This window comes from Sporothrix brasiliensis (assembly GCF_000820605.1).
Source record: "Sporothrix brasiliensis 5110 chromosome Unknown Cont17, whole genome shotgun sequence".
NCBI lineage: Eukaryota > Fungi > Ascomycota > Sordariomycetes > Ophiostomatales > Ophiostomataceae > Sporothrix > Sporothrix brasiliensis.
In genome coordinates, this window is record NW_024467136.1 from 2,281,087 (window position 1) to 2,301,872 (window position 20,786).

Genomic DNA, 20,786 nt, shown 5'->3' on the forward strand with positions numbered 1-20,786 from the left:
ATTCCATTGCGAACCTCTTGTCATACAGAATGCCTCATTTCCTCTTTTTTGTACCTTAAAGCCAAAAGTGAGAGCATGCGCGTTTCTCTCTTAGCTGCCCTCGTCGGGTCCCTTCTCACGCCGTTCGCACGCGGGCGAGCCACCGTCGTCCTTGAACACAAACAGACGCTTCCAGACGGATGGCGGATCGAAGCCGACGCACCATTACAAGAGACGCTCAGTGTTTCCATTGCACTTGCGCAGCCCAAGTTGGGCGAACTCGAGGCGTACATGCTACAACAGATCGGCCGTCCAACCTCATCGTCTACACACCTTTCACTCGCACAACTTGCAGCCTACCAAGCACCACACAAAGACGCTGTCAACCACGTCCTGGGCTGGCTAGCCGACAGCGGTGTCAATGACACAACTGTAGAAGGGGCGTGGGTGAGGTTCAATGCCACCGTCGACACCATACAAGTATTATTCGAGGCCGACATATCCTACTATGCCTACAGGAACAGCACAACGCCCGTTCTGCGCGCACAGTCGTACTCCATCCCAAAGGCACTGGCCGATTATGTGGACTTCGTCTTTCCACTGGCCCAGTTCATGCCGCCAGCAGACGCTCGTCGACTTCCTATGACGCGACTGGCACAAGATGCACGGCCTGGTAAGAGGCTCACAAGGATGGAAAGGAGACAAGCAAAAGGCCCAGGCAGTGGGGGAGGAGGCGGCCCTGGAAACAATGGTGGTAGCGGCCCCGGAGGTGCCCCCGGTGGCGGAAACGCCGGTGGTCCTTGGGGAGGTCGGGGTAACCCAGGATGGGATGGCCCTGGACCAGGCCTCGGCCATTGGAACGGGACCTATCCACTTTGGTCACCGTTCATGGCCTGTATACCCAACCTGGTGACGCCAGCTTGCATTCGCCAAATGTACAACTGGTCGCTGCCCGGCCATCCTGGACCTACGAAATTCAACTTTACCATTCCACCAGCACCGTGGATAATACCCACTACTCGTTCAATTCCCGCACCAACGGGCCGGTTCGTCAGAGCTGCAAGAACTGCAGCATCTGGAGTCTCCCCCGACTCGGAAACTACAACGTCAGCATTGAACATAGGAGTATCATTGGAACCTGGGAAGCCGGTTCCATTTGATCCGTTTCAGTTGTCTTCCAAAACGGTAACATCGGCATTTATACAGTCATCTTCGCCTACCAAGCCGCCCACCACATTTTCACCAACGTCAACGCCGTCAACGTCAACACCGTCACCGACGTCAACACCGTCAACATCGTCAACATCCGACGCACGCTCGCTAGTGCGATTTGGCATCGCCGGCTTCTTATCCGAATACGTCAACCACCAAGATGTTGCCGAGTTTCTCCAGTTTTCCTCCCCAAGTATTGGCTTTCCGGGCCCTGGCAACCCGGTTTACAACTTCACCACAGTGAATGTAAACAACGGGGCGAACATTCAGATGCCGAGATTTCTCGCTGGCATGGAGGCATCGTTGGATGTCGAGTACGCTATGGCACTGGGCTACCCGTCACAAATCACATTCTACAGCACCGGTGGCGTCGCCGATAAGATCAATCCGGCTGGCAGCCGGCGAGACCCAAGGCATTCGAACAACGAACCGTACCTCGACTTGCTCGAATTCCTAATTACCCAACCGGCGGACACCATACCACACGTGCTGTCCATATCTTACAGTGACGATGAGCAAACTGTGCCGCAGCCATACGCAACGCGTGTATGCCAGCTATTCATGCAGCTGGCGGCCCGCGGAACTACCGTTCTTGTGGCCACGGGCGATGGCGGCAGCCATGGAATCAGCGATTCTTGCATTCATGGCGACGGCTCTAACAAACATCCGCTGCAGCCAACGTTTCCCGCGTCCTGTCCGTGGGTTACGGCAGTGGGCTCGACCGAGATTGGCATTTGGGGGCCTGGCACCGTGCCACCGGCGATTGGCGCCGAATACAGCTCCGGTGGCTTTAGCAACTATTTTCCCCGTCCGGCATGGCAGAACGACACTGTCAATACGTATCTAGGCCGCTTCGGTGATAGCAAAGCCGGGCTCTTCAACCGTTACGGGCGAGGTGTACCCGACATTTCTGTCATCGGGTCAAACTTTGCCGTCACATGGGGCGGCGTGCCATCAATGGCAACCGGCACCAGTGCAAGCACACCTGTTGTGGCGGCGATGGTAGCTTTGGCCAATGATCGGAGGCTGAAAGCGGGAAAGTCGGCGCTGGGCTGGCTTAATGGAGCATTGTATTCGCCTCGGGTGCAGAGTATACTGGAGGATGTTACCTTTGGTATTAGCAAGGGATGCATGCCGTTCAACCGGACCGTGTGGCCGACTGGTTGGCCAGCTGCAACCGGGTGGGACGCAGTGACCGGCCTCGGTGTGCCAAACGATTTTGACAAGTTCTCGGCTGCACTTTTGGAAGTCTGAACGAATAGTGAAAGAAGCGCGGCAGACGCTATGCCAATGTGGCGCCACCATGTCTTGTCTGTATTTTTTAACGCTCCATGTACGGGGCACATAAGAAGCCTTTTGTTCAATTCTTCTTTTTTTCCATTGGTTTTTTTTACGTATTTACTACGCTTATAATCATCTGATCAGCGAGAAGGATATCCCAAAGAGGGCTCGGTTCTACTTCGACGGGGAGTAATTACAACAATGTCACCGTTTTACAAATCTATCCCTATGTAACTTGCCACATAAGCCTATGGAGAGAGGCTGATACAACCTGTTGAGCTATCCTCCTCGAAAATGCCGCCGAAGATGACGCCCTCGTTGATGCCGGGCTCCTGTGTGCCGCTGTGCACAATATCTGCACCCGGGTTCACAGGCTTCTTGAGCACGCCAAAGTGGAACTGGCCCTGGCCACTGACGTCGTTGGCCAGCGCTTGCGTGACCGACTTGAGTGCCGTCGTACCCGTCGAGAAAAAGACTTGCGACGTCAGCTTGTTGAAGTCGAGCGTCACGGCAAAGTTGTGGAAGACGCCGGGCGTGAATGGCGTGCTGAAGAGCACCTGCGGCGGGTTGGAGTTGACGTTTCCAAATAGCTGAAGGGTGTTGGGATCCACGTTGCCGGCCTGGCCCAGCACAGTGCCCGCCTTGAGCACGAGCTGGTTGGTGCTAAAGTCGTTGCTCTCGAGGAAGACGAGCTGGTACTCGTGCGTCAGGTTGAGGGGCCGCTGGGCGTCCTGCATCACGCTAAAGTGCAGAGTCTTGATCCCCTGAGTGGACGGATCGGTGCCGGAGTTGCTGGCCGGGAGGAGTTCAGCGCGGCGAAAGCCGGTCTGGACGTTGTCGGCGCTGGGGGCGAAGATGGACTTGTCGCTGCGAGTTGTGGATCAGCGATGACGTCCACGAGAGTAGAGTGGGAACGAATCAGAGGAGGAGGAGAAGATGAAGAGGTTGCTGGCGGGGTCGCCAGGACAGGCATGTAGGCGAACGGGGTGGACGGGAAGGAAGAAGCAAGAGACTGGGCGGACCTAATGGTGACCTCGGCCGGGACGGTGTTGACGTCAAACTGGAGTTGTTAGCAAAAAAGAAAAAGAAAAAGAAAATCTTTTGTAAGAAAAGAAGAGGTAAGAGACATACGAGCGAACCCGTCACAGCAGGCAGTTGGATGAGCTGGCTGAACTTGAGGCCTGCGCGTAATTTTGTTAGAAGCTATATCGCATCGCTGAGAGGAGAGTCACCTCTCGATGGTGCTCACCTTGGCCAAATACATTGCTCGGGTTGAACAGGTTGTTGTTCGTGTCGAAGGAAGCTGCCGTGAAAGTCGAAGGTACGCGGCCATCAAACTGAATTGTGCATTTCTGTGCAGATGCCAGTAGGGGCAAGGCCAGGAAGGCGATTGAAAGGGGATACATCATTTTGTCGTTTATTTTCTTGTTTCTTTTTCAGATATAAATTAAAGGGCGTGTGAAATAAAACAGTTGGACCAGCCGAAACAGAAACGGAAAAAAAAGAGGGTATCAAAAGGACGTAATCAACCAGTGATGGAAGGGGAGGAGAAGAGAAGGAGGCGTAACAGAGAAAGAGAATATTCGTGTCCCCTTCTACATTATATATGTTCGATCTTACCACGGCGAGGCAGAATCATCGTGAGCCGTTCGGAGGTCAACTGGGACTAAATTTCTTAGGCTCTTATTTCCCCTTTCCTTCGGGTCCTTTGTTCGCTTGCCCTGCGTCCTGTCTGTTATTTCTACAGAGCGGAGACGTTTGAGGTCGTCGTTGGAAACGGTAGTGTTCTGCTTCATGCAAAGCTTGGCACTCGCTCAAACAAAACCACGATCCTGGGGACCGACATCCATCCGACCACCTGACCGCGAGTCAGGCGTGTTTCCATGCTCACGATCTTTGTATGAAATGCGAGAAGAATACAAATCGAAAGAGTCTTTTCGGTACACATGCTGCATGGGTAAGAACCTTTGAGGTTGGTTTCAGTAGGTGTGTCGTTCTTCACCTTTTCGTTTCTTTTCCTTTCTGTTTTTATTTGTTTATTCTTATTCTTTTATATTTTTAAATACGCACGTATTATTTTTGAGAACGAGGGAATTACAGTGACGTAAAAAATCTGAGAAAGGCATTTTTGCACTCAGGTCAGATGCGCACTTCCAACGATAATTGGGGCCAATGTTAATAATGTCTGAATCGCAAGCACGACGTTACGACGTCGACTTGGTTGGTAGAACACGGACAGTTGCGCAGTTAACAAGGGGTTGTTGAACGCACATCAAACACAATCGTCTCAAACAGCGCGGCTACTGACAGGGCGGCACGGTCCTTTGGGATAATACGGGGTATTGAGATGCAAACTTTGCCGAAAATCCCGAAGAGAGTGAGGGGGAGAGATAAAGTGATACGGGATTGATAAAAAAAGAGAGAAAAAGAAGGTGGGCAAAAACCCGAAATAATAAAAAGTTGTGAGCGCTTTTGTTGACTTTGTTTGGCTATAGTAACACCTGATTGGTCAGAAACTAGCTGGCTAACAGCCCACTAAACATGGCATCGTCAGCATCGCCATGCCACTGAGACTGATTCTTCTATTAAAGGATATCTTTGATGAAATATTAAGTGTTCTCAATAAATAAAAGCCTTACGACGGATGGCAGCTGAAGGTTACCTCCTAAAGTCGTATAATACATGAGCAAATGCCAACAACCCCAGGTACCATATCTCGCCTTGGTGTCCTCGCACCGAAACTCACACGAGTCATTTTACGCGAACCGGTGCCAAATTCTAACGTCACTTTAGGATCTTAGTTTGCTCCATCATCATATACATACAAATAAGTTTCTTCTGTTGCTAGCTCTGCACACTGTCAAAGGCACACTGTCCTGCCTTTTTCGGAACGAGGCGCCGTCATTGGCCCGCGTATGTGGAGTCGGCGAAGCTGTCCAAGCTTCCCCGTCCATGACTGTCCATGAAAGGCAAGCGCGACTGGTGAAGCGAACGCTGAGTGTTGATAGTCGCTGATTTAGCACCTCGCTCCTTCTCCATTGGATTGAATGCCGCTGTCCTTTTTCTTCTTGTCTAAATTACCAACTGCAATTCCGCCTCTTAATTCTCACGATTCTTTTCTTTTCTTCGTTGCCTCATTTGGTGCACCTGAACGCTTGCACATGCGCCCCAACGTCAGTGGTTGCCGTCACCCCTGCACGCGCCGCTGATCGCTGCCCTTATCCCTGACAAGCAAGCTAGACGCGCTCTGGCTAAGCTGTAACTCCCGCCATACTTTCCTTTATTGACATTGCGAAGTCGTGCAATTGTCCAACAGCCACGACCATTACAGACGACACAGAAGCGACGGAAGATACACAACTTGGCGCGTGTTTGGATAGTCTGCAAACGACATAACATATCTCCAAGGCCCTGCGACTGACTGGAGAGATTGCTATTACCCTCGTCTACAAGGTTCCGGTCAATACACGCGCGAGACTGTACATACGGCGCGTCTCGGAGACTGAGCTTCGCGGAGGACTTTTTCGGCAGCGCGACAGTCACAAACTTCACCATACTTTTGGGCTCGACTAGATCTTCTGTCGGCGGATCTTTGGCTACCGATTTGTTTCTTCCTTCTCTCCATATCACTCATACCGCTCCAGCACATATCGCGTTTTTCTTGCCACGTCAAGCCTCGCGATGCTCGAATAAACGCGTTCAGTTTTCAGATCCTCAACTTTCTGACGCGCCCTGACTCCTCGGTATACTTACGACGCCAATATGCCGACCAGCCACGTGTTGCCGGAATCGACCGAGCTTCTGCAGGATATTGCAGATGCCCTCTGGAAGGCGAAGAAGGTGCTGGTGGTGACCGGTGCCGGGATCAGCACCAACTCGGGTATTCCAGTATGTTTTACGCCCCCAATTATATTGACTTGCATGTTTTTCTCGGCCACTGGCTAACTCGCCTGACTTAGGATTTCCGATCCAAAAATGGACTTTATTCATTGATCCAGGCCCAGTTCGACGCCGCATCGAAAGAGTTCAACGAACCTGGAATGGAAACGATTGAGGACGACGAGACTGAGGCGACGAACAAACGGCAGAGGCGGTCTGAGGACCGGCAGGATAGCAACGTGAAAGTTGAACAAGCATTGGCAATAAAAACCCCATACGCGTCTACGACGAGTAGACGGCGAGGCAGGCCGCGTGGACGGAAGAGCCAAAATGCCTCGCAGTCCGAACAAAACACGACAAACCGCACGCCACAGGAAGCGACTCATGGCGAGGAGGGGTCCATTGTGGTTCAGCTGCCGGCTCTCGACCCTAAGAAGCATTCACAGTCGCAGATGACACCGCAAAGAAGAGGCCGTGCTCACCCTGCAGCCGTCGGTGATTCCATTGAGTGTCTCGGTCCACTCCTGCAAAGCTCGTCACCACTCTCCTCCCCACCCTCGATACTTTTCGACCCCTCCGAGGACTTTCAGTCCCACTTGGCGAGATCGCCAGGCTCCTCGTCCAGCAACTCGTCAGTTGCTGCGTCTGCTTGTTCTTCAGATGCAGAGTCAGATTTTGAAGACACAGCCAGCTCCTCGCAGCCTACTCTCTCCAGCCAGTCATCATTTGCAAGCAACCGAAGCACTCTTCCCGTGATGAAGGGCCGTGACTTATTTGACGCCTCCATTTGGGCCGATCCCGTCAAGACCTCCGTTTTCTACACCTTTGCTACGACTCTCCGACAAAAAGTCAGAGAGGTTGTCCCGACCAGAAGCCACGAGTTCATTTCACACCTCCGCAACACAAACAAACTTGTCCGCTGTTACACTCAGAACATTGACGAGATCGAGGAAAAGGTAGGCCTGTCGACGAGCCTCGGCCTGGGCCCGGGTAAGAAGGGCCGCTTCTCGACGCGCTCTGCGCGAACCTCAGCTGGATCCACAATAGCAAGCAAAGACGAAGATTCCCAAGACTCCCTGACGGTCGGTAAGGAACAAGGGTCGCAAGAACCAACTAGCTCCCAGGATTCTCAGGGGTCCGAAGACTCGAGCGCGTCTCAATCACAGACCGACACAAAAGTTCCCAAGAATGGAGACCCATGTTTCCGTGGTGTGGAATGCGTTTTTCTCCACGGCTCTCTTCGGCTATTGCGCTGTTTTCGCTGCGGTCAAACGACACCGTGGGATGAGGCGGGCCGCGAACTTGAGACCATGTCCGGCCGCCAGCCGAGTTGTCCCAGGTGTGCAGGTGCCACGGCTGCCCGCGAGGGTCGTGGCAAGCGTGCGTTGGCTGTCGGAAAGCTTCGCCCAGACATTGTCCTGTACGGCGAAGAGCACCCCAACGCACACCTGATCTCTCCGATCGTCCAGCACGACATCTCTTTGACGCCCGATATGCTGCTGATTCTTGGTACGAGCCTTAAGGTCCACGGCCTGAAGGTCTTGGTTCGCGAATTCGCCAAGGCCGTCCATAGTCGGGGCGGCAAGGTCGTCTTTGTCAACTTCACCAAGCCTCCCGAGAGCGTCTGGTCCGATGTGATTGACTACTGGGTACAGTGGGACTGCGATGCATGGGTGGACGACCTAAAACAAAAGAAGCCCATAATGTGGTTGCCACCTGGTTCTGTGGTTGACGAGCCGAAAAAGAAGCGGAAGAGCATCTCTTCTGGTGCAACAAAAGGAAAGAGAAACAACGAAGGGACCCAAACAGACGTTTCAGCAGAGGCGACCACAACGTCAGACGACCAGCAAACAGACGGATGTCGGGGAAGTGGAACGGACGGACAGAAAGAGAAGAAGAGGAGGGGACAACCTCCAAAACAGAACAACGAAATAGATTGCAATCCGGAGCCGAAGTCCGCATCGGAAATTTCACTGACAACGGAACTTGCAACGCAGCCAATCACCGAAAAGGAAGCAACGGGGAAGAAACGCTCACGAACAGGACGACCTCTCAACCCAGATGCAAAGTGGCCTGCTGCTACGCGAGACGACCAGACTAACGGAGCAATCACCGTCTTCAAGATTGTTCAAACTCTGGGACAAATATCTGGTCGCCAAGCCGACGAGATGCCGGCGAAACCGACTAGTGCAGTATCCAGAAAGCGGAGGCCCAAGCAAAGGCACTCGGCTCCGGGAGAGCTGGAAATCGTCCTCTCGACTTGCCCTCCTCCGACAAGTACCTCGGCAGCATCCGAGCAGATCACGTTGTCGCTGCCCGAGCTCCTTCCAAGCACAACCGTTGAGCCGGCCGTTGCACAAACCGCGGCTCTTCCCAACGACCGGACCGAACTGGTTATGCCGCTTGCGGACATCTCTACAAATATATTGCCCAACCTTGCGATAACACCCCGACCATTGGCAGGTCCTGATAAGTACTCGATTCTGTCAGCTGTCAAGGCGAACCCACGGCGAAGACAGTCAAAGAAGATTTTCGAAGGTGGTAGCAGCGGCCCTGGAGGGCCTCTATGGACTGAGGTGCAGACCAAACAACAGCAACAGCAACAGCGGAAACAGGCCAACGCTCGGGGACGATCCAAGTCAATGGGTGTTCAGGCATCTTTAGACCCGCCCATAGCAGCAGCAACGCCAAGTCCCAACGCAAGTCCTGTCGACACAGCGTGGTCTGGTACGGACCGAATTGCTCAACAGCTCATGATGGACCTCAGTGGCTCGTCGTTTCCAGCGTACTCGGCACGAGAGCCTCCGATCAACTGTTCCAGCCCAGCACCTCTGCCATTACGAGAGACCATGCAGCTGCCTCTCCCGACAGGTCACCGCCAATCACTGCCAGTGGACAACTCTCAGGCGCCAACGATGCGATCATCTTCGAACCCTACAGTGTTACCGCCCATTCGAAAGATATTTCCAGAACTGCAGCCACGGTGGCCGCCCGAGAATACCTTTTTCTTCCAGGACCCGCTCGGCAGCCGTTACTCGTACCCGCCCCAGCGGCCACAGCAAGAGTGGAGCTGTACCGATCAGCTTGTGCGAGAAGCCGATGAACAGCTGAAGGCAGTGGTCATTCATAGACAGCAACAATGAATGGCGTAGAGGCATATTTTAGGCAGAGCCTCTCCTTTTGTCTATGTTCGAACAAATACCCCTTTTTGGTTCCGTACCCTAAGCTTCTGTATATATGCCTTTATTAGCAACGCCTTTTTTGGTTTTAAATGGAACACAGCATGCAAACGCTCGAAAACCGAGACCAATTTTGTGTTGTTGATTGTGATGTGGCTTGGTTAAGAAGTCTGTTAGTGCGGCCTGGCTGGCCCACACCGATTATCCCACCGCCCTTTTTAGCAAGACCAGCAGCACTCTCTTTTGCGATGATTTTCAAAGTCATGCTTCATTGCCACTGTCACCGCCCACACCAATTACGACCGTCCCACACCTTTCACGATGGACAGCCCATACAAGCGTGAGCTCCAGGTGGCCATTCGGGCCGTCGAGCAGGCGGCGCGTGTAAGCCAGGCCGTTCTACCGGACACAGACAAAGGTGCCGTCGAGAAGGACAACCTGGGCCCTGTCACAATTGGGGACTTTGCCATTCAGGCTTTGCTGACGGCATCGCTGCACGCGGCGTTCCCGGACGACATATTTGTCGGCGAAGAGGACGCCAGCGCGCTGCGTACTGATCCTGTGCTGTGCGAGCGCGTCTGGACGACACTCCAGCGGACGGTGGACACGAGCGCCGCACCCAGCACCGGCGCACAATGCGTGCTGCCGACGAGCGAAGCCGACCTGTGCGACACAATTGACCGGTGCCAGAACGCTCCCGGGCCCGGTCGCGTGTGGGTGTTTGACCCGATCGACGGGACCAAGACGTTTTTGCGGCGCGAGATGTATGCCATTAATGTGGCCCTGCTCGTCGACGGGCAGCAGACGGTGGCCGTCGTGGGATGCCCCCTGCTGTCGCCCGATGCAGAGACGGGCGACACGGCTGCAACGGCAACGATCCAGAACGACTCTATTGACCCAACGGGACGAGGCAGCCTTTTCTTTGCCGTCAAGGGTTACGGGGCCTATGCGCGGCCCCTGTTTGAGGCGTCGCGACAGAACAGAGGATCGGTTCTCGCTGTGGCCGCAACGGCAGTGCCGAGACGCCTGCCCCGCTACGCTGCACCCTCGCCGTCGTCACAAACAGTCCTACGGCCTGTTACGTGCTATTTTCTCCAAGAATCGGCCCTCGACGACGTGCACCGGGCCGTGGCAGACCGGCTAGGCGTCCCCTTTCCCGGCAGCGACCTGCTAGGATGGGTGCCTCGGTGGTCCGCGCTGGCGACGGGACGGGCCAACATGACCGTTTGGGTGTACCGGCGGCGCGACAGGCACGCCAAGATCTGGGACCACGCAGGTGCCATGCTGTTGTTTGGGGAGGTGGGTGGCAAGATCACCGACGTGGACGGCAAGCCGCTGGACCTGTTGGCCGGCCGGATCTTGGTCAACAACTTTGGATTTGTCGCAGCGCCGGTCGACGCGCACGAGGCGGTGCTGAAGGCGGTACATGCCGTGCTGCGTGATCAAGGACGGACCGATTTGTTGGGTCCGAATTGAAGGGGAAATGCGGTTCAAGCGCGACGTTTTGAATGGAAAGAAAATGAAAAGAAAAAAAAAGAAAAAAAGCCAGGGTTACAATAGCAGATGCGTCGACGAATCGCAACACTCGGCCAAATGGGCAATTTGGCTGAGACTCATTTGTATTCTTTTCATCTTCTTCTACGGTGGCATTGTCTTCTTTGTCGTCTTAATTTTCGTCAGTTAATTACAACGTACAGCAGAGAAAGTAACGGAAACCCTGCATTATTCGGCGAAGCAGCGCCGAGGTAAATTGATCGCCCACTTTTTTGTCTTAAGATGGAATAAGACGCTACAGGAACCAAGAACGGGTGAAAGCAAGACACGGTTACTAGAGGGTCAAGAGCTCTTCGGCAAAAGTGGAAGTTACTTCCCCTTCTTATATGAAGCTATGCTCAAGGTTCAGCAAAGGATAGGATGGGAGAAGAGAGAACAAGCATACGTCGTATATTGGCGGAGAATAAATGTCAGTTACCGGCCCGTTTTGCCTCATATGGTTGGCACTATCGAGGTGTTTTATACCGTGGGACGATGTACAAGCAAAAGATAAAGGGTATTGGGGATTGTGTCAACCTAAATAGGAAATGTACGGAGCAATCAGAACGGAGGCCATGATCCAGTATGTCCCATGTATCCCAGTCTGGCAGCGAGAACCAACCACAGAACTGGTAGGAAAGCAAGGCCAAGTATCCTTGGTACAGGCCACAAGAAAGAAAATCAATCTGCAAAGAGCGCTGCTTTGGAGAAACAAAAGACCCTCCCATAACGGAAATATGGATATTGTGTCTGCGATTATTGTGTCCAACGTATAGCCCCATCCACATAGTCTGTGAATATCAATTTACACACTCCATCATGTCTTCAACTTCTTCTTTAACCTACCGTCCCCGCAACATATACTACGGCTGGCTGTATATGTGGTCGAAGCCTGCCCGTTGGCTATACCCAATACCCTACTTAAGGCAAAAAGATATTTATGAAAAAAGAGTGTGACAAGACAAGCCCTAGAAGCGGAAGGAAAGAGCGAAAGACGCAATTACCTCTTGCCACGATCGGCACCTTCCCTCTTGTGAATGTTATTTGCTCTCAAGTGTGGGGATGGAAAGAATACCCGGCTCGTTTTGCACCAAGGCAGGCACGAGTCGGTCCGTCGCTTGCTCCTCTTTCCTCCATTTCATTGTGGCTCTGTTTACCATGCCCCGTTGTGATTTTAGTTCTGGTGTCGTATAAGAAGCAGCGGGCGTCTCGCGCTGTTAACATCTCCACGAGATTTCTGGGGCACCCAGGGACACGTCGCAGCAGCAAGTCGGGGCCATACAGTTGTTTGCCGCCCGTACCATCTTTACGTCTTTTTGGGGGCTTGGTCATCTTTTCCCTTTCATTGCTTGGAATAGGACGCTGTGCATTTTTTTTTTTTTTCATTATTGCCTGCAATTGCCACTGCGGAAACAATGACGGCTCTCGTTCGTGCAGCGTTGCTCCTTGCGGCGGCAGCCGTGATTTCGCCGGCCCAGGCGGACGTCTTGGCCAATGGCGGTTTGGACTGGGACGCTGCACACACCAAGGCCACGGCGGCGGTCGCCAAGCTCTCGCAGCAGGACAAGGTCAACATCGTGTCGGGCGTCGGCTGGAACAAGGGCCCCTGTGTCGGCAACACGCCGACCATCGGCTCCATTAACTACCCAGAGCTGTGCTTGCAAGATGGCCCACTTGGTATCCGGTACGGCACGGGCGTCACGGCCTTTACACCAGGCATTCAGGCCGCCTCCACATGGGACCGCGCGCTGATCAGCAAGCGCGGCCAATACATGGGCGAGGAGGCCAAGGGCTGCGGGATACATGTGCTGCTGGGCCCCGTGGGCGGCCCGCTCGGGAAAATACCGGTTGGTGGCCGTAACTGGGAAGGGTTTGGACCGGACCCGTACCTGACGGGCGTGGCCATGGCGGAGACGATCCAGGGGATGCAAGGCGCCGGTGTCCAGGCGTGCGCGAAACACTTTATCCTCAACGAGCAGGAGCTCAACCGTGAGACGATCAGCTCGACCGTCGACGACCGCACGATGCACGAGCTGTACCTGTGGCCGTTTGCGGACGCGGTGCGCGCCGGCGTCGCTTCCGTCATGTGCTCATACAACAAGGTCAACGGCACCTGGGCATGTGAGAACAAGAACATCCTCACCGACTTGCTCAAGGAGGAGTTGGGCTTCCGAGGCTACGTGGTGAGCGACTGGAACGCACAGCACACGACGACCGGCGCTGCGACGGGTGGCATGGACATGACGATGCCAGGCAGCGACTACGACGGCAAGACGATTCTGTGGGGCCCGCAACTGACGAGTGCGGTCAACAGCGGCCAGGTGGCCAAGGAACGGCTCGACGACATGGCGACGCGCATCCTGGCGTCATGGTACCTGGTCGGGCAGGACAAGGGCTACCCGGGCACCAACATCAAGGCGTCGGTGCAGTCGACGCACAAGGACAACGTGCGTGCCGTGGCACGCGACGGTATCGTGCTGCTACAAAATGAGGGCAACATCCTACCCCTGGGCAAGCCCAAGAAGTTGGCCGTCGTGGGCTCAGCAGCCATTGTCAACCCTAAGGGTATGAACTCGTGCGTCGACCATGGCTGCAACACAGGCGCGCTCGGCATGGGCTGGGGGTCTGGTACTGCCAGCTACCCCTATTTTGTGGCGCCGTACGACGCACTCAAGACACGTGCGGCCGCCGACGGCACGCAGATTTCGCTTTCCAGCAGCGATGCGACGAACTCTGTAGAAAGCACGGTGCAGGGCGCGGACGCGGCTATTGTGGTCATCACAGCGGATTCGGGCGAGGGCTACATCACCGTCGAGAAGGTCGCCGGTGATCGCAACGACCTGGACCCGTGGCACAACGGCAACGCACTCGTGGCGGCTGTCGCGGCGGCCAATCCCAACACGATCGTGGTCGTGCACAGCGTCGGTCCCATTGTCCTCGAGTCGATCCTCAAGAACACAGGCGTCAAGGCCGTTGTCTGGGCCGGCCTTCCTAGCCAGGAGAGCGGCAACGCGCTGGTCGATGTGCTGTACGGCCTGGTGTCGCCGTCGGGCAAGCTGCCATATACCATTGCCAAGAGTGCGGCCGACTACGGCACCGCTGTCTCGCACGGCAGCGACAACTTTGCCGAGGGCCTCTACATCGACTACCGCCACTTTGACGAGAAGAACATTGAGCCGCGGTTCCCCTTTGGCTTCGGCCTGTCCTACACCAACTTCACGTACGGCGACATCAAGGTCACATCGACTGCGAAGTCTGGCGCGGCATCTGGCGCCGTGGGCCCTGGTGGCAAGGCCGACCTGTTCGAGGACGTTGCGACCGTCACCATCAGCCTGACCAACAGCGGCAGTGTCACCGGTGCCGAGGCGGCACAGCTGTACCTGACGCTGCCCAGCGGTTCGCCGGCCGCCCCGCCCAAGCAGCTCCGCGGCTTCGACAAGCTCAAGCTGGAACCAGGCGCTGCAGGTACCGTGACGTTCAACTTGCGGCAGAAGGACCTGAGCTATTGGGACGCGGCAAAGGGGTGGGTGGTGCCGAGCGGAACGTTCACTGTCCATGTGGGCGCGAGCAGCCGTGATCTGCGTTTGACGGGAACATTCAACGTGGCGTAAGTACGATTGTTGCGAGGGTGTGGCGAGATTAGGAGAAATAGGATAGAAGTACAACATCAAGGTGTACAGATAGAAAAATACATTTTTATCAAGTTTAGTTGAGGTTGCTTCATATTACCGCTTGTTTTGGATGTGGACAGCGCTGGTGGAATTAGATAGCGAACTTAGTTCAGTGTTATAGGCGTGCAACCCAGCGCAAGCTCACAAGCAGACCACTTCGGTGTTAGCGACTTAGACTACCCCAAAGTTTCCAAACAACACAACCACCATAAACAACGATGGCAGATGTCGCAAACAACAGCGGCCGGGACCCCAGCACAGACACGCTGGCAACCCCGGCATCGACAACCAGTCTCTATGTGGTTGACGACCAGATGAACGACGGCGCTGAGGGTGCACACCCCGAGCCCGCTGTGCCTCGGCGGCCAGACGCTTACTATCGCGACCTCTACAAAGATCGCTTAGATTTTCGCGCCCTTGCACGCGACGACCCAGACCTCCAGGCGGTGTACGCTCCCTTCCTTACCACGCATGTCTTGCTACATGGTCAAGATGCTAACTGCTCTACAGCCTCCACAATGGCCAGCTCGACTTTCGGGACCCGGCTGCCGTCCGCCAATTGACAATCACGTTGCTCTGGCGCGACTTTGGTTTGAAGCTGGAACTACCTGAGAACCGCCTCTGTCCACCTATCCCCAACCGGCACAACTACGTCGTCTGGATTAAGGCGCTGATGGAGGACGATGGCCCTGCCGTCGGCCTCGACATTGGCACCGGTGCGAGCTGCATCTATCCGTTGCTAGCCTGCGCACAACGTCCCAAGTGGCAATTTCTTGCGACTGACATTGACGCCGAAAGCCTCACGTTTGCCCGCGGCAATGTGGCCCGCAACGGCCTCGAGGACCGGATACAAGTTGTCGCGCGATCTCCTGATGAACGGCTCATTTGTACGGGCGCCGATCCCTCCGCCACATCCCCCTCCTCTCCCTCCTACCCGTCACTCGACTTTACCATGTGCAACCCGCCGTTTTATGCGTCCGCGGACGAAATGACGGCGTCAGTTGCCGCGAAGAAGCAGCCGCCACACTCGGCCTGCACGGGTGCCCCTGTGGAGATGGTGTATGCAGCTCGAGACGGCCACGCTGGCGGCGAGATTGCCTTTGTCGGCCGCATCCTGGACGAGTCGGCCAAGCTCCGCAGCCGTGTCCGCTGGTACACGGCCATGCTCGGCAAGCTCGCGAGCCTCAACGTGCTCGTCGGCCAGCTGCGCGCCCGCGGTATTGACAACTACGCCGTCGCCGCGTTTGTGCAAGGGACCAAGACGCGTCGCTGGGCGCTGGGATGGAGCTACGGCGCACGACGGCCCACCATGGCGGCTGCACGAGGAGGCAGCGATGCGTCTGGTCTCGAGTCATACCGGCACCTGCTGCCGCCGATTTCTGAAGTGGACGTGCTGAGTGTGCCTCGGGGCAATCAGGCGACGTCCGCCACCAACACAGTCTCGCTGTCGACGGCGATTGACGCACTCATGCAGAGCCTGGCGCTCGCGGCCTGGGACTGGGACAAGGAGGCACTACTAGGCGTGGGCCGAGCGCGCGAGAACGTTTGGGGCCGGGCCTGGAGACGAAAGAAGCAGCGTGAAGAGCGAGCGGCAGCAGAAGGTGGCCCGCCACAGCCAACAGAAGATCCAGCAACCCTTCCTCTTGGCCGAGACGAAGATCCCGCGTTTGGCTTTGTGGTGACGGTCCGCGTGGGTGTGACAGAGACCATTGTCCACTGCCGCTGGCTCGAGGGCCACAACGAGGCGATGTACCAAAGCTTTTGTGGATTCCTCAAGGACAAGTTAAAAATATCACGACCAGAAGGAGAATAAGTTACAGGTTGAAGATCCGCCGTAATCGTTGGTACTTTGTTGTGCTACCTGTCAGGGATAGTAGACTCAACGGCTGACCTTTGTATTCTATTTAATGTAATTGTCTACAAGATGAAATAGAAACAAATTTAACAATAAATAAATTTAATTAGAAAAAGATGAAATAATATATGGATGATAGCTAGCGATACTGACAAAGGACATACAGTGTAGGGTGCGAATTACGCCTGTAGCACTGTGCTTTTGGTACTGCAATTCTCCACCTAAACTACGCTGTACGTCAGAGCTTCTCAGAAACGAAAGTCTATTTACAATTTTTAGGCAAGCTCTGCTTCCACAATACTAAACACGGGCAGGCACCACCACCGTTCTTCGACCAGCGCGATTGCGACGCTCTTTTTCCTCCCTATCGTCGTCCCGCAAAGCCAGAGCAGCAGTGGCCGCCATAATGTCTGGCTCCGGCAACAATTCGCGCTTCACTGCGCCGAACCAGACGACCGAGCAGCGACTGTCGACCAACGTCGTGGGTCTCGTTGAGCTGTCCGACTTCCGCAAGCGGCGCGCCGCGGTTCTTGAGCAGCAGGAACGTGAAGCGCGTGAGGCGGCCAAGGCGGGATCGACCGAAGATGCGAGTGACGGGAACGGAGGAACCGGGTCAGCGACCCCCGACGCCGGCCGCGATTCGCCAGCGGGAACAGGCGACGCAGCAGCCGGTACAGGCGGCAGCGAGGCGGAGGGTGGCCCGGCCAAGAAGAAGACGAAGACCAAGGACGGCAAGAGCAAGAAGAAAAAGGGTGGCAAGACGAGCAAACTATCCTTTTTGGAGGACGACGAAGGCGACGACGAAGACGGTCACGGTGACGACGACGTCGATCATAAGAAGAGCAAGGCCAGCGCGAAAGATTCGACCTCGTCCTCCCTGTCGCCCTCGCCGTCGAGCACGAGCGACCTGCCTCCCATCAAATCGTTCACGCAACAAGCACTGCGGCGGCAGGCAGCCGAGCGTGAAGCGCTGCGCAAAGAGTTTTTGGCGCTGCAGGCGGCCGTCAAGGCCAGCGAGGTGGCCATTCCCTTTGTCTTTTACGAGGGCGCCAACATCCCCGGCGGCACGGTGCGCGTCAAAAAGGGCGACCATGTGTGGCTGTTTCTGGACCGCAGCCGCAAAGTGGGTGCGCGCCTGGGTGTCGGCGAGAAGCGGTTGAGCAAGGCGCGGCTGCACTGGGCGCGCATCAACGTGGACGACCTGATGCTGGTCCGCGGCAATCTCATTATACCCCATGTATGTTCCCAGCGTGCCTCGTGTGTCTCTTGTGTATTTCCATGTACAAACAACCTATGGGCCCACGTACATACTGACCAAAACCCCAAACAGCACTATGACTTTTATTTTTTCGTCATCAACAAGACCCTTGGCCCTGGCGGCGAGCGGGTATTCAACTATACCAACGAGGCGCCGACAACGGCAGCACCGATGGCCCCTCTCACGACGCCGCGCAACAGCGTGAAAAAGGACGGCGGTGGTGATGGTGAGGCGGCGGCGGCGGCGGAGGACGAAGATTTTAGTCACCTCGAAGGGGCCGACGACGATCCGGGCCTCACAAAGGTTGTCGACCGCCGCTGGTACGAGCGCAACAAGCACATCTTCCCGGCGAGTCTCTGGCAGGAGTTTGACCCGGAGGAAGACTATGTCCACCAAGTGCGGCGCGACCAGGGCGGCAATGCCTTTTTCTTTACCCCCAAGTGAGGGACAAGCGGGCCATTTTGTTTTGTTTGTTATACCAATGTTCCCTCTACCATCTTTCAAGCTCCGGCCACGGCCGCTGGGGTCACGGCAACCGACAAGCCCCATATGGCCGCCGCGAGCACCAGCCAGCCAGGCCATAGCACCACCAGCAGCACCCCGTTACCGCTCGGGCCCATGAACAGCAGCGCCACCTCAAAGTACAGCTTTTTGCGGAGCCGCGTCGCGGGCTTGCACGCCCACAGGTGCCACCAGAAGGCCTGCCAGATGGCCTGCCCGCACCGCACCGCACACAGCTGCGCCGTTGCCACAAGGAACGTGCCGAGGATAATAAGGAGGCGGGCAGTATGGCGTGCCACCCATGCGGCAGGTTTGGCTGCTGTCGCCGCAAGTGCCCAGGCATAGACGGTATTGCTGTGGCATCGATAGATAATGTCGAGCGTGGACGAGCGAAGCGAGAGGGGAACGTGGGTGGTGGTTGTGGCGGCGGTTGTCGCTGGTGTTGGCGTTGCCGTAGCCTTGTTGATTGGCAGTGAGAAGGACTCCGGGTGAGCTGCGGGGGCGCCCGTTACTTGTGCTGCTACCTCTGGATGTGTCGAAGTCTTTTGAGTCTGGAGACCAGAGACGTCTGAAGCCGACGAGGCGGCCGTGAGGAAGGCCATGGGGCCTGTGAAGAGGGAGAGTGTTGTCATGATTCTTGATAGAAAGGTTTCCGACTCTTTTGCGTTGGCGATATCGAGGTCGATTAATCAAATTACTCGAGGCACAGGGGTGAATGTGAGTGTCGAGTGAGGACAAGTACGACGGTGATATCGAAGCTCAGTAATGTATGCCCAAATTCGTCGTAAAGAAGTGAAACCTAAGACTCGAAACAAAAAAGATAATGACAACAATAAAAAAGGAACAAAACGACGACCGAGACAGTAGCATTTATTTCTCGCGGAAGGTCTTTCATAGTATTTGATTCTAATCACCTACCCTTTCTCGTTTCACACAAATGCTGTGCCAATGTTTACTTTTGTTATCCGGCAGCAAGCTACTACGCCTATTGCTGACAAGAACAGCCCCCTCTTCTCTTCGCCCCCGCGTGCAATCCGCATCTTCCATGCCCGTCTTCTCAACCAATGTATTGGGCCGCCGTGCAGCACATGGGAGCAAATGGTGGCTCGAGGCTGTGGTGGTGGATGTAGGAGTTTAGTCACCTGGCTCTGATCCGCTCACATTCCGCAAACGCCCTAGCCAGACAATTTTCGGAGGAGCGACAAGTGCCCGGCGAGACGCCTGGGAATAGCACGAAACGGCCGTTTGCGACCATTCGAGTCCCGTCTTCTAAGATGTTCCGGACAATCTCGTCCTCGGAATCAGAGACGTGCTGGCGGTTATTTTGGTAACCCCCCTCTGGCTCCGCCTAGTGGGATTCTTCAAGAGTAGTAATAGATGAACGCTGTCGCCAACGGCGCCATTTGCAAATAAACACGCACACGTGGGGGAACATTAATACATTATTCATAAATCGGCCGAAGGGGCCGTTTCTCTTTCTCCTTTGTCTCAACGAACGGTCGCGGCGAATGTTTCCTCTATGGTTGAGGCCTGTTGTACTACCCGTCGTCGTTTCGGCGTCTCTATTAGAAATATCTTGGAAATACATACGTCGCGTAAGGAAAACGTCGTGTCATCCCCATATACAGAGCACGTCGTATATGCAGTGGTCGAATGTAGAACTGACCGGCATATCCATCCCCCAGCACAGACACAGATTAGGGAAAGCAATGACCTCTCTCACAACTTCCGCGGTTTGCTCATTGTGGCAAGCCGAACCGGTGGGCGAACGGGTACATTGAGACGTCAAATTTGCGTCTGTTTGCTGTGCCGTTCGATGTTCGCCAAGAACGACAAAGTAAATGTCTATATCCCTTGCTTGCCTTGACACTCTGAGCGTCGAAGCGGGCATTACTGCGGGGAAACAATGCACGTCGTAAGGAGGGTTGAAGACACAGCGTCAAAGGTGGCAAGTCTCTTCATGGCAAGGAACGGCAGATGCGGAGATGCCCGGCTTCGACTTTACTGATCATTCGCCTCTGCAGCATATTTCCTAGTATTCAACGTCTTCAGGAAGCGCAGCCTTGTGCCAGCAAAGTGCACAAGCATTGGCTGTTGGGAAAAGAGGTGGCATTGCTGGCCGGGTACCAATCACAGCATGGACCCTGTTCTTATACTTCAGATTCCAGAACTGATCAACCATCTGACATGTTTGCTATTATTGGTGGGACTAACTGGTTGACAAAAGAAAAAGACGAAAGAGAAGAGTAACGCGAAGAACGTGAACAAGACGGGCTTATGCTTTGGCGAGGTTGGCCACTAGCAAAACGTGGCGCGCGCCACTTTATGATTGGTCGGTGAAGACTCCTTCACAACAGCCACAGACGACGCGGAGCAGTGCTCGACAGAGGCAACACAGATCAAACAACGGAGAAGCGCAATGAAGAGAGAAGAGGATG

At 55.1% G+C, this 20,786-nt stretch overlaps 8 protein-coding genes across 8 annotated transcripts; 6 read left to right on the top strand and 2 right to left on the bottom strand.

Moving 5' to 3' along the window:
* Window positions 1–75: 75 nt before the first annotated feature.
* On the top strand, window positions 76–2,445 carry SPBR_09113 (tripeptidyl peptidase sed3; the record flags this gene model as incomplete). The annotated part of the gene is made up of 1 exon (XM_040767239.1): window positions 76–2,445. The coding sequence occupies one exon, from the start codon at window positions 76–78 to the stop codon at window positions 2,443–2,445; it is 2,370 nt and encodes a 789-aa protein (XP_040620668.1).
* A 275-nt stretch (window positions 2,446–2,720) lies between these two features.
* Window positions 2,721–3,881, bottom strand: SPBR_02939 (uncharacterized protein; the record flags this gene model as incomplete). Its single annotated transcript, XM_040761242.1, has 4 exons — window positions 2,721–3,339; window positions 3,495–3,532; window positions 3,604–3,653; window positions 3,722–3,881. 4 exons carry the CDS (start codon window positions 3,879–3,881, stop codon window positions 2,721–2,723), a joined length of 867 nt encoding a protein of 288 aa, XP_040620669.1.
* Window positions 3,882–6,234: 2,353 nt separating this feature from the next.
* Window positions 6,235–9,494, top strand: SPBR_02250 (uncharacterized protein; the record flags this gene model as incomplete). The annotated part of the gene is made up of 2 exons (XM_040760553.1): window positions 6,235–6,360; window positions 6,471–9,494. The coding sequence occupies 2 exons, from the start codon at window positions 6,235–6,237 to the stop codon at window positions 9,492–9,494; spliced, it is 3,150 nt and encodes a 1,049-aa protein (XP_040620670.1).
* A 357-nt stretch (window positions 9,495–9,851) lies between these two features.
* SPBR_02944 (myo-inositol-monophosphatase) lies at window positions 9,852–11,006 on the top strand (the record flags this gene model as incomplete). The annotated part of the gene is made up of 1 exon (XM_040761247.1): window positions 9,852–11,006. One exon carries the CDS (start codon window positions 9,852–9,854, stop codon window positions 11,004–11,006), a length of 1,155 nt encoding a protein of 384 aa, XP_040620671.1.
* Window positions 11,007–12,478: 1,472 nt separating this feature from the next.
* On the top strand, window positions 12,479–14,674 carry SPBR_02445 (beta-glucosidase; the record flags this gene model as incomplete). The annotated part of the gene is made up of 1 exon (XM_040760748.1): window positions 12,479–14,674. The coding sequence occupies one exon, from the start codon at window positions 12,479–12,481 to the stop codon at window positions 14,672–14,674; it is 2,196 nt and encodes a 731-aa protein (XP_040620672.1).
* Window positions 14,675–14,952: 278 nt separating this feature from the next.
* On the top strand, window positions 14,953–16,547 carry SPBR_02710 (23S rRNA (adenine1618-N6)-methyltransferase; the record flags this gene model as incomplete). Its single annotated transcript, XM_040761013.1, has 2 exons — window positions 14,953–15,182; window positions 15,245–16,547. 2 exons carry the CDS (start codon window positions 14,953–14,955, stop codon window positions 16,545–16,547), a joined length of 1,533 nt encoding a protein of 510 aa, XP_040620673.1.
* A 448-nt stretch (window positions 16,548–16,995) lies between these two features.
* Window positions 16,996–18,291, top strand: SPBR_02862 (protein FAM50; the record flags this gene model as incomplete). Its single annotated transcript, XM_040761165.1, has 2 exons — window positions 16,996–17,826; window positions 17,920–18,291. The coding sequence occupies 2 exons, from the start codon at window positions 16,996–16,998 to the stop codon at window positions 18,289–18,291; spliced, it is 1,203 nt and encodes a 400-aa protein (XP_040620674.1).
* A 56-nt stretch (window positions 18,292–18,347) lies between these two features.
* Window positions 18,348–18,950, bottom strand: SPBR_03267 (uncharacterized protein; the record flags this gene model as incomplete). Its single annotated transcript, XM_040761570.1, has 1 exon — window positions 18,348–18,950. One exon carries the CDS (start codon window positions 18,948–18,950, stop codon window positions 18,348–18,350), a length of 603 nt encoding a protein of 200 aa, XP_040620675.1.
* Between the last annotated feature and the right edge of the window lie 1,836 nt (window positions 18,951–20,786).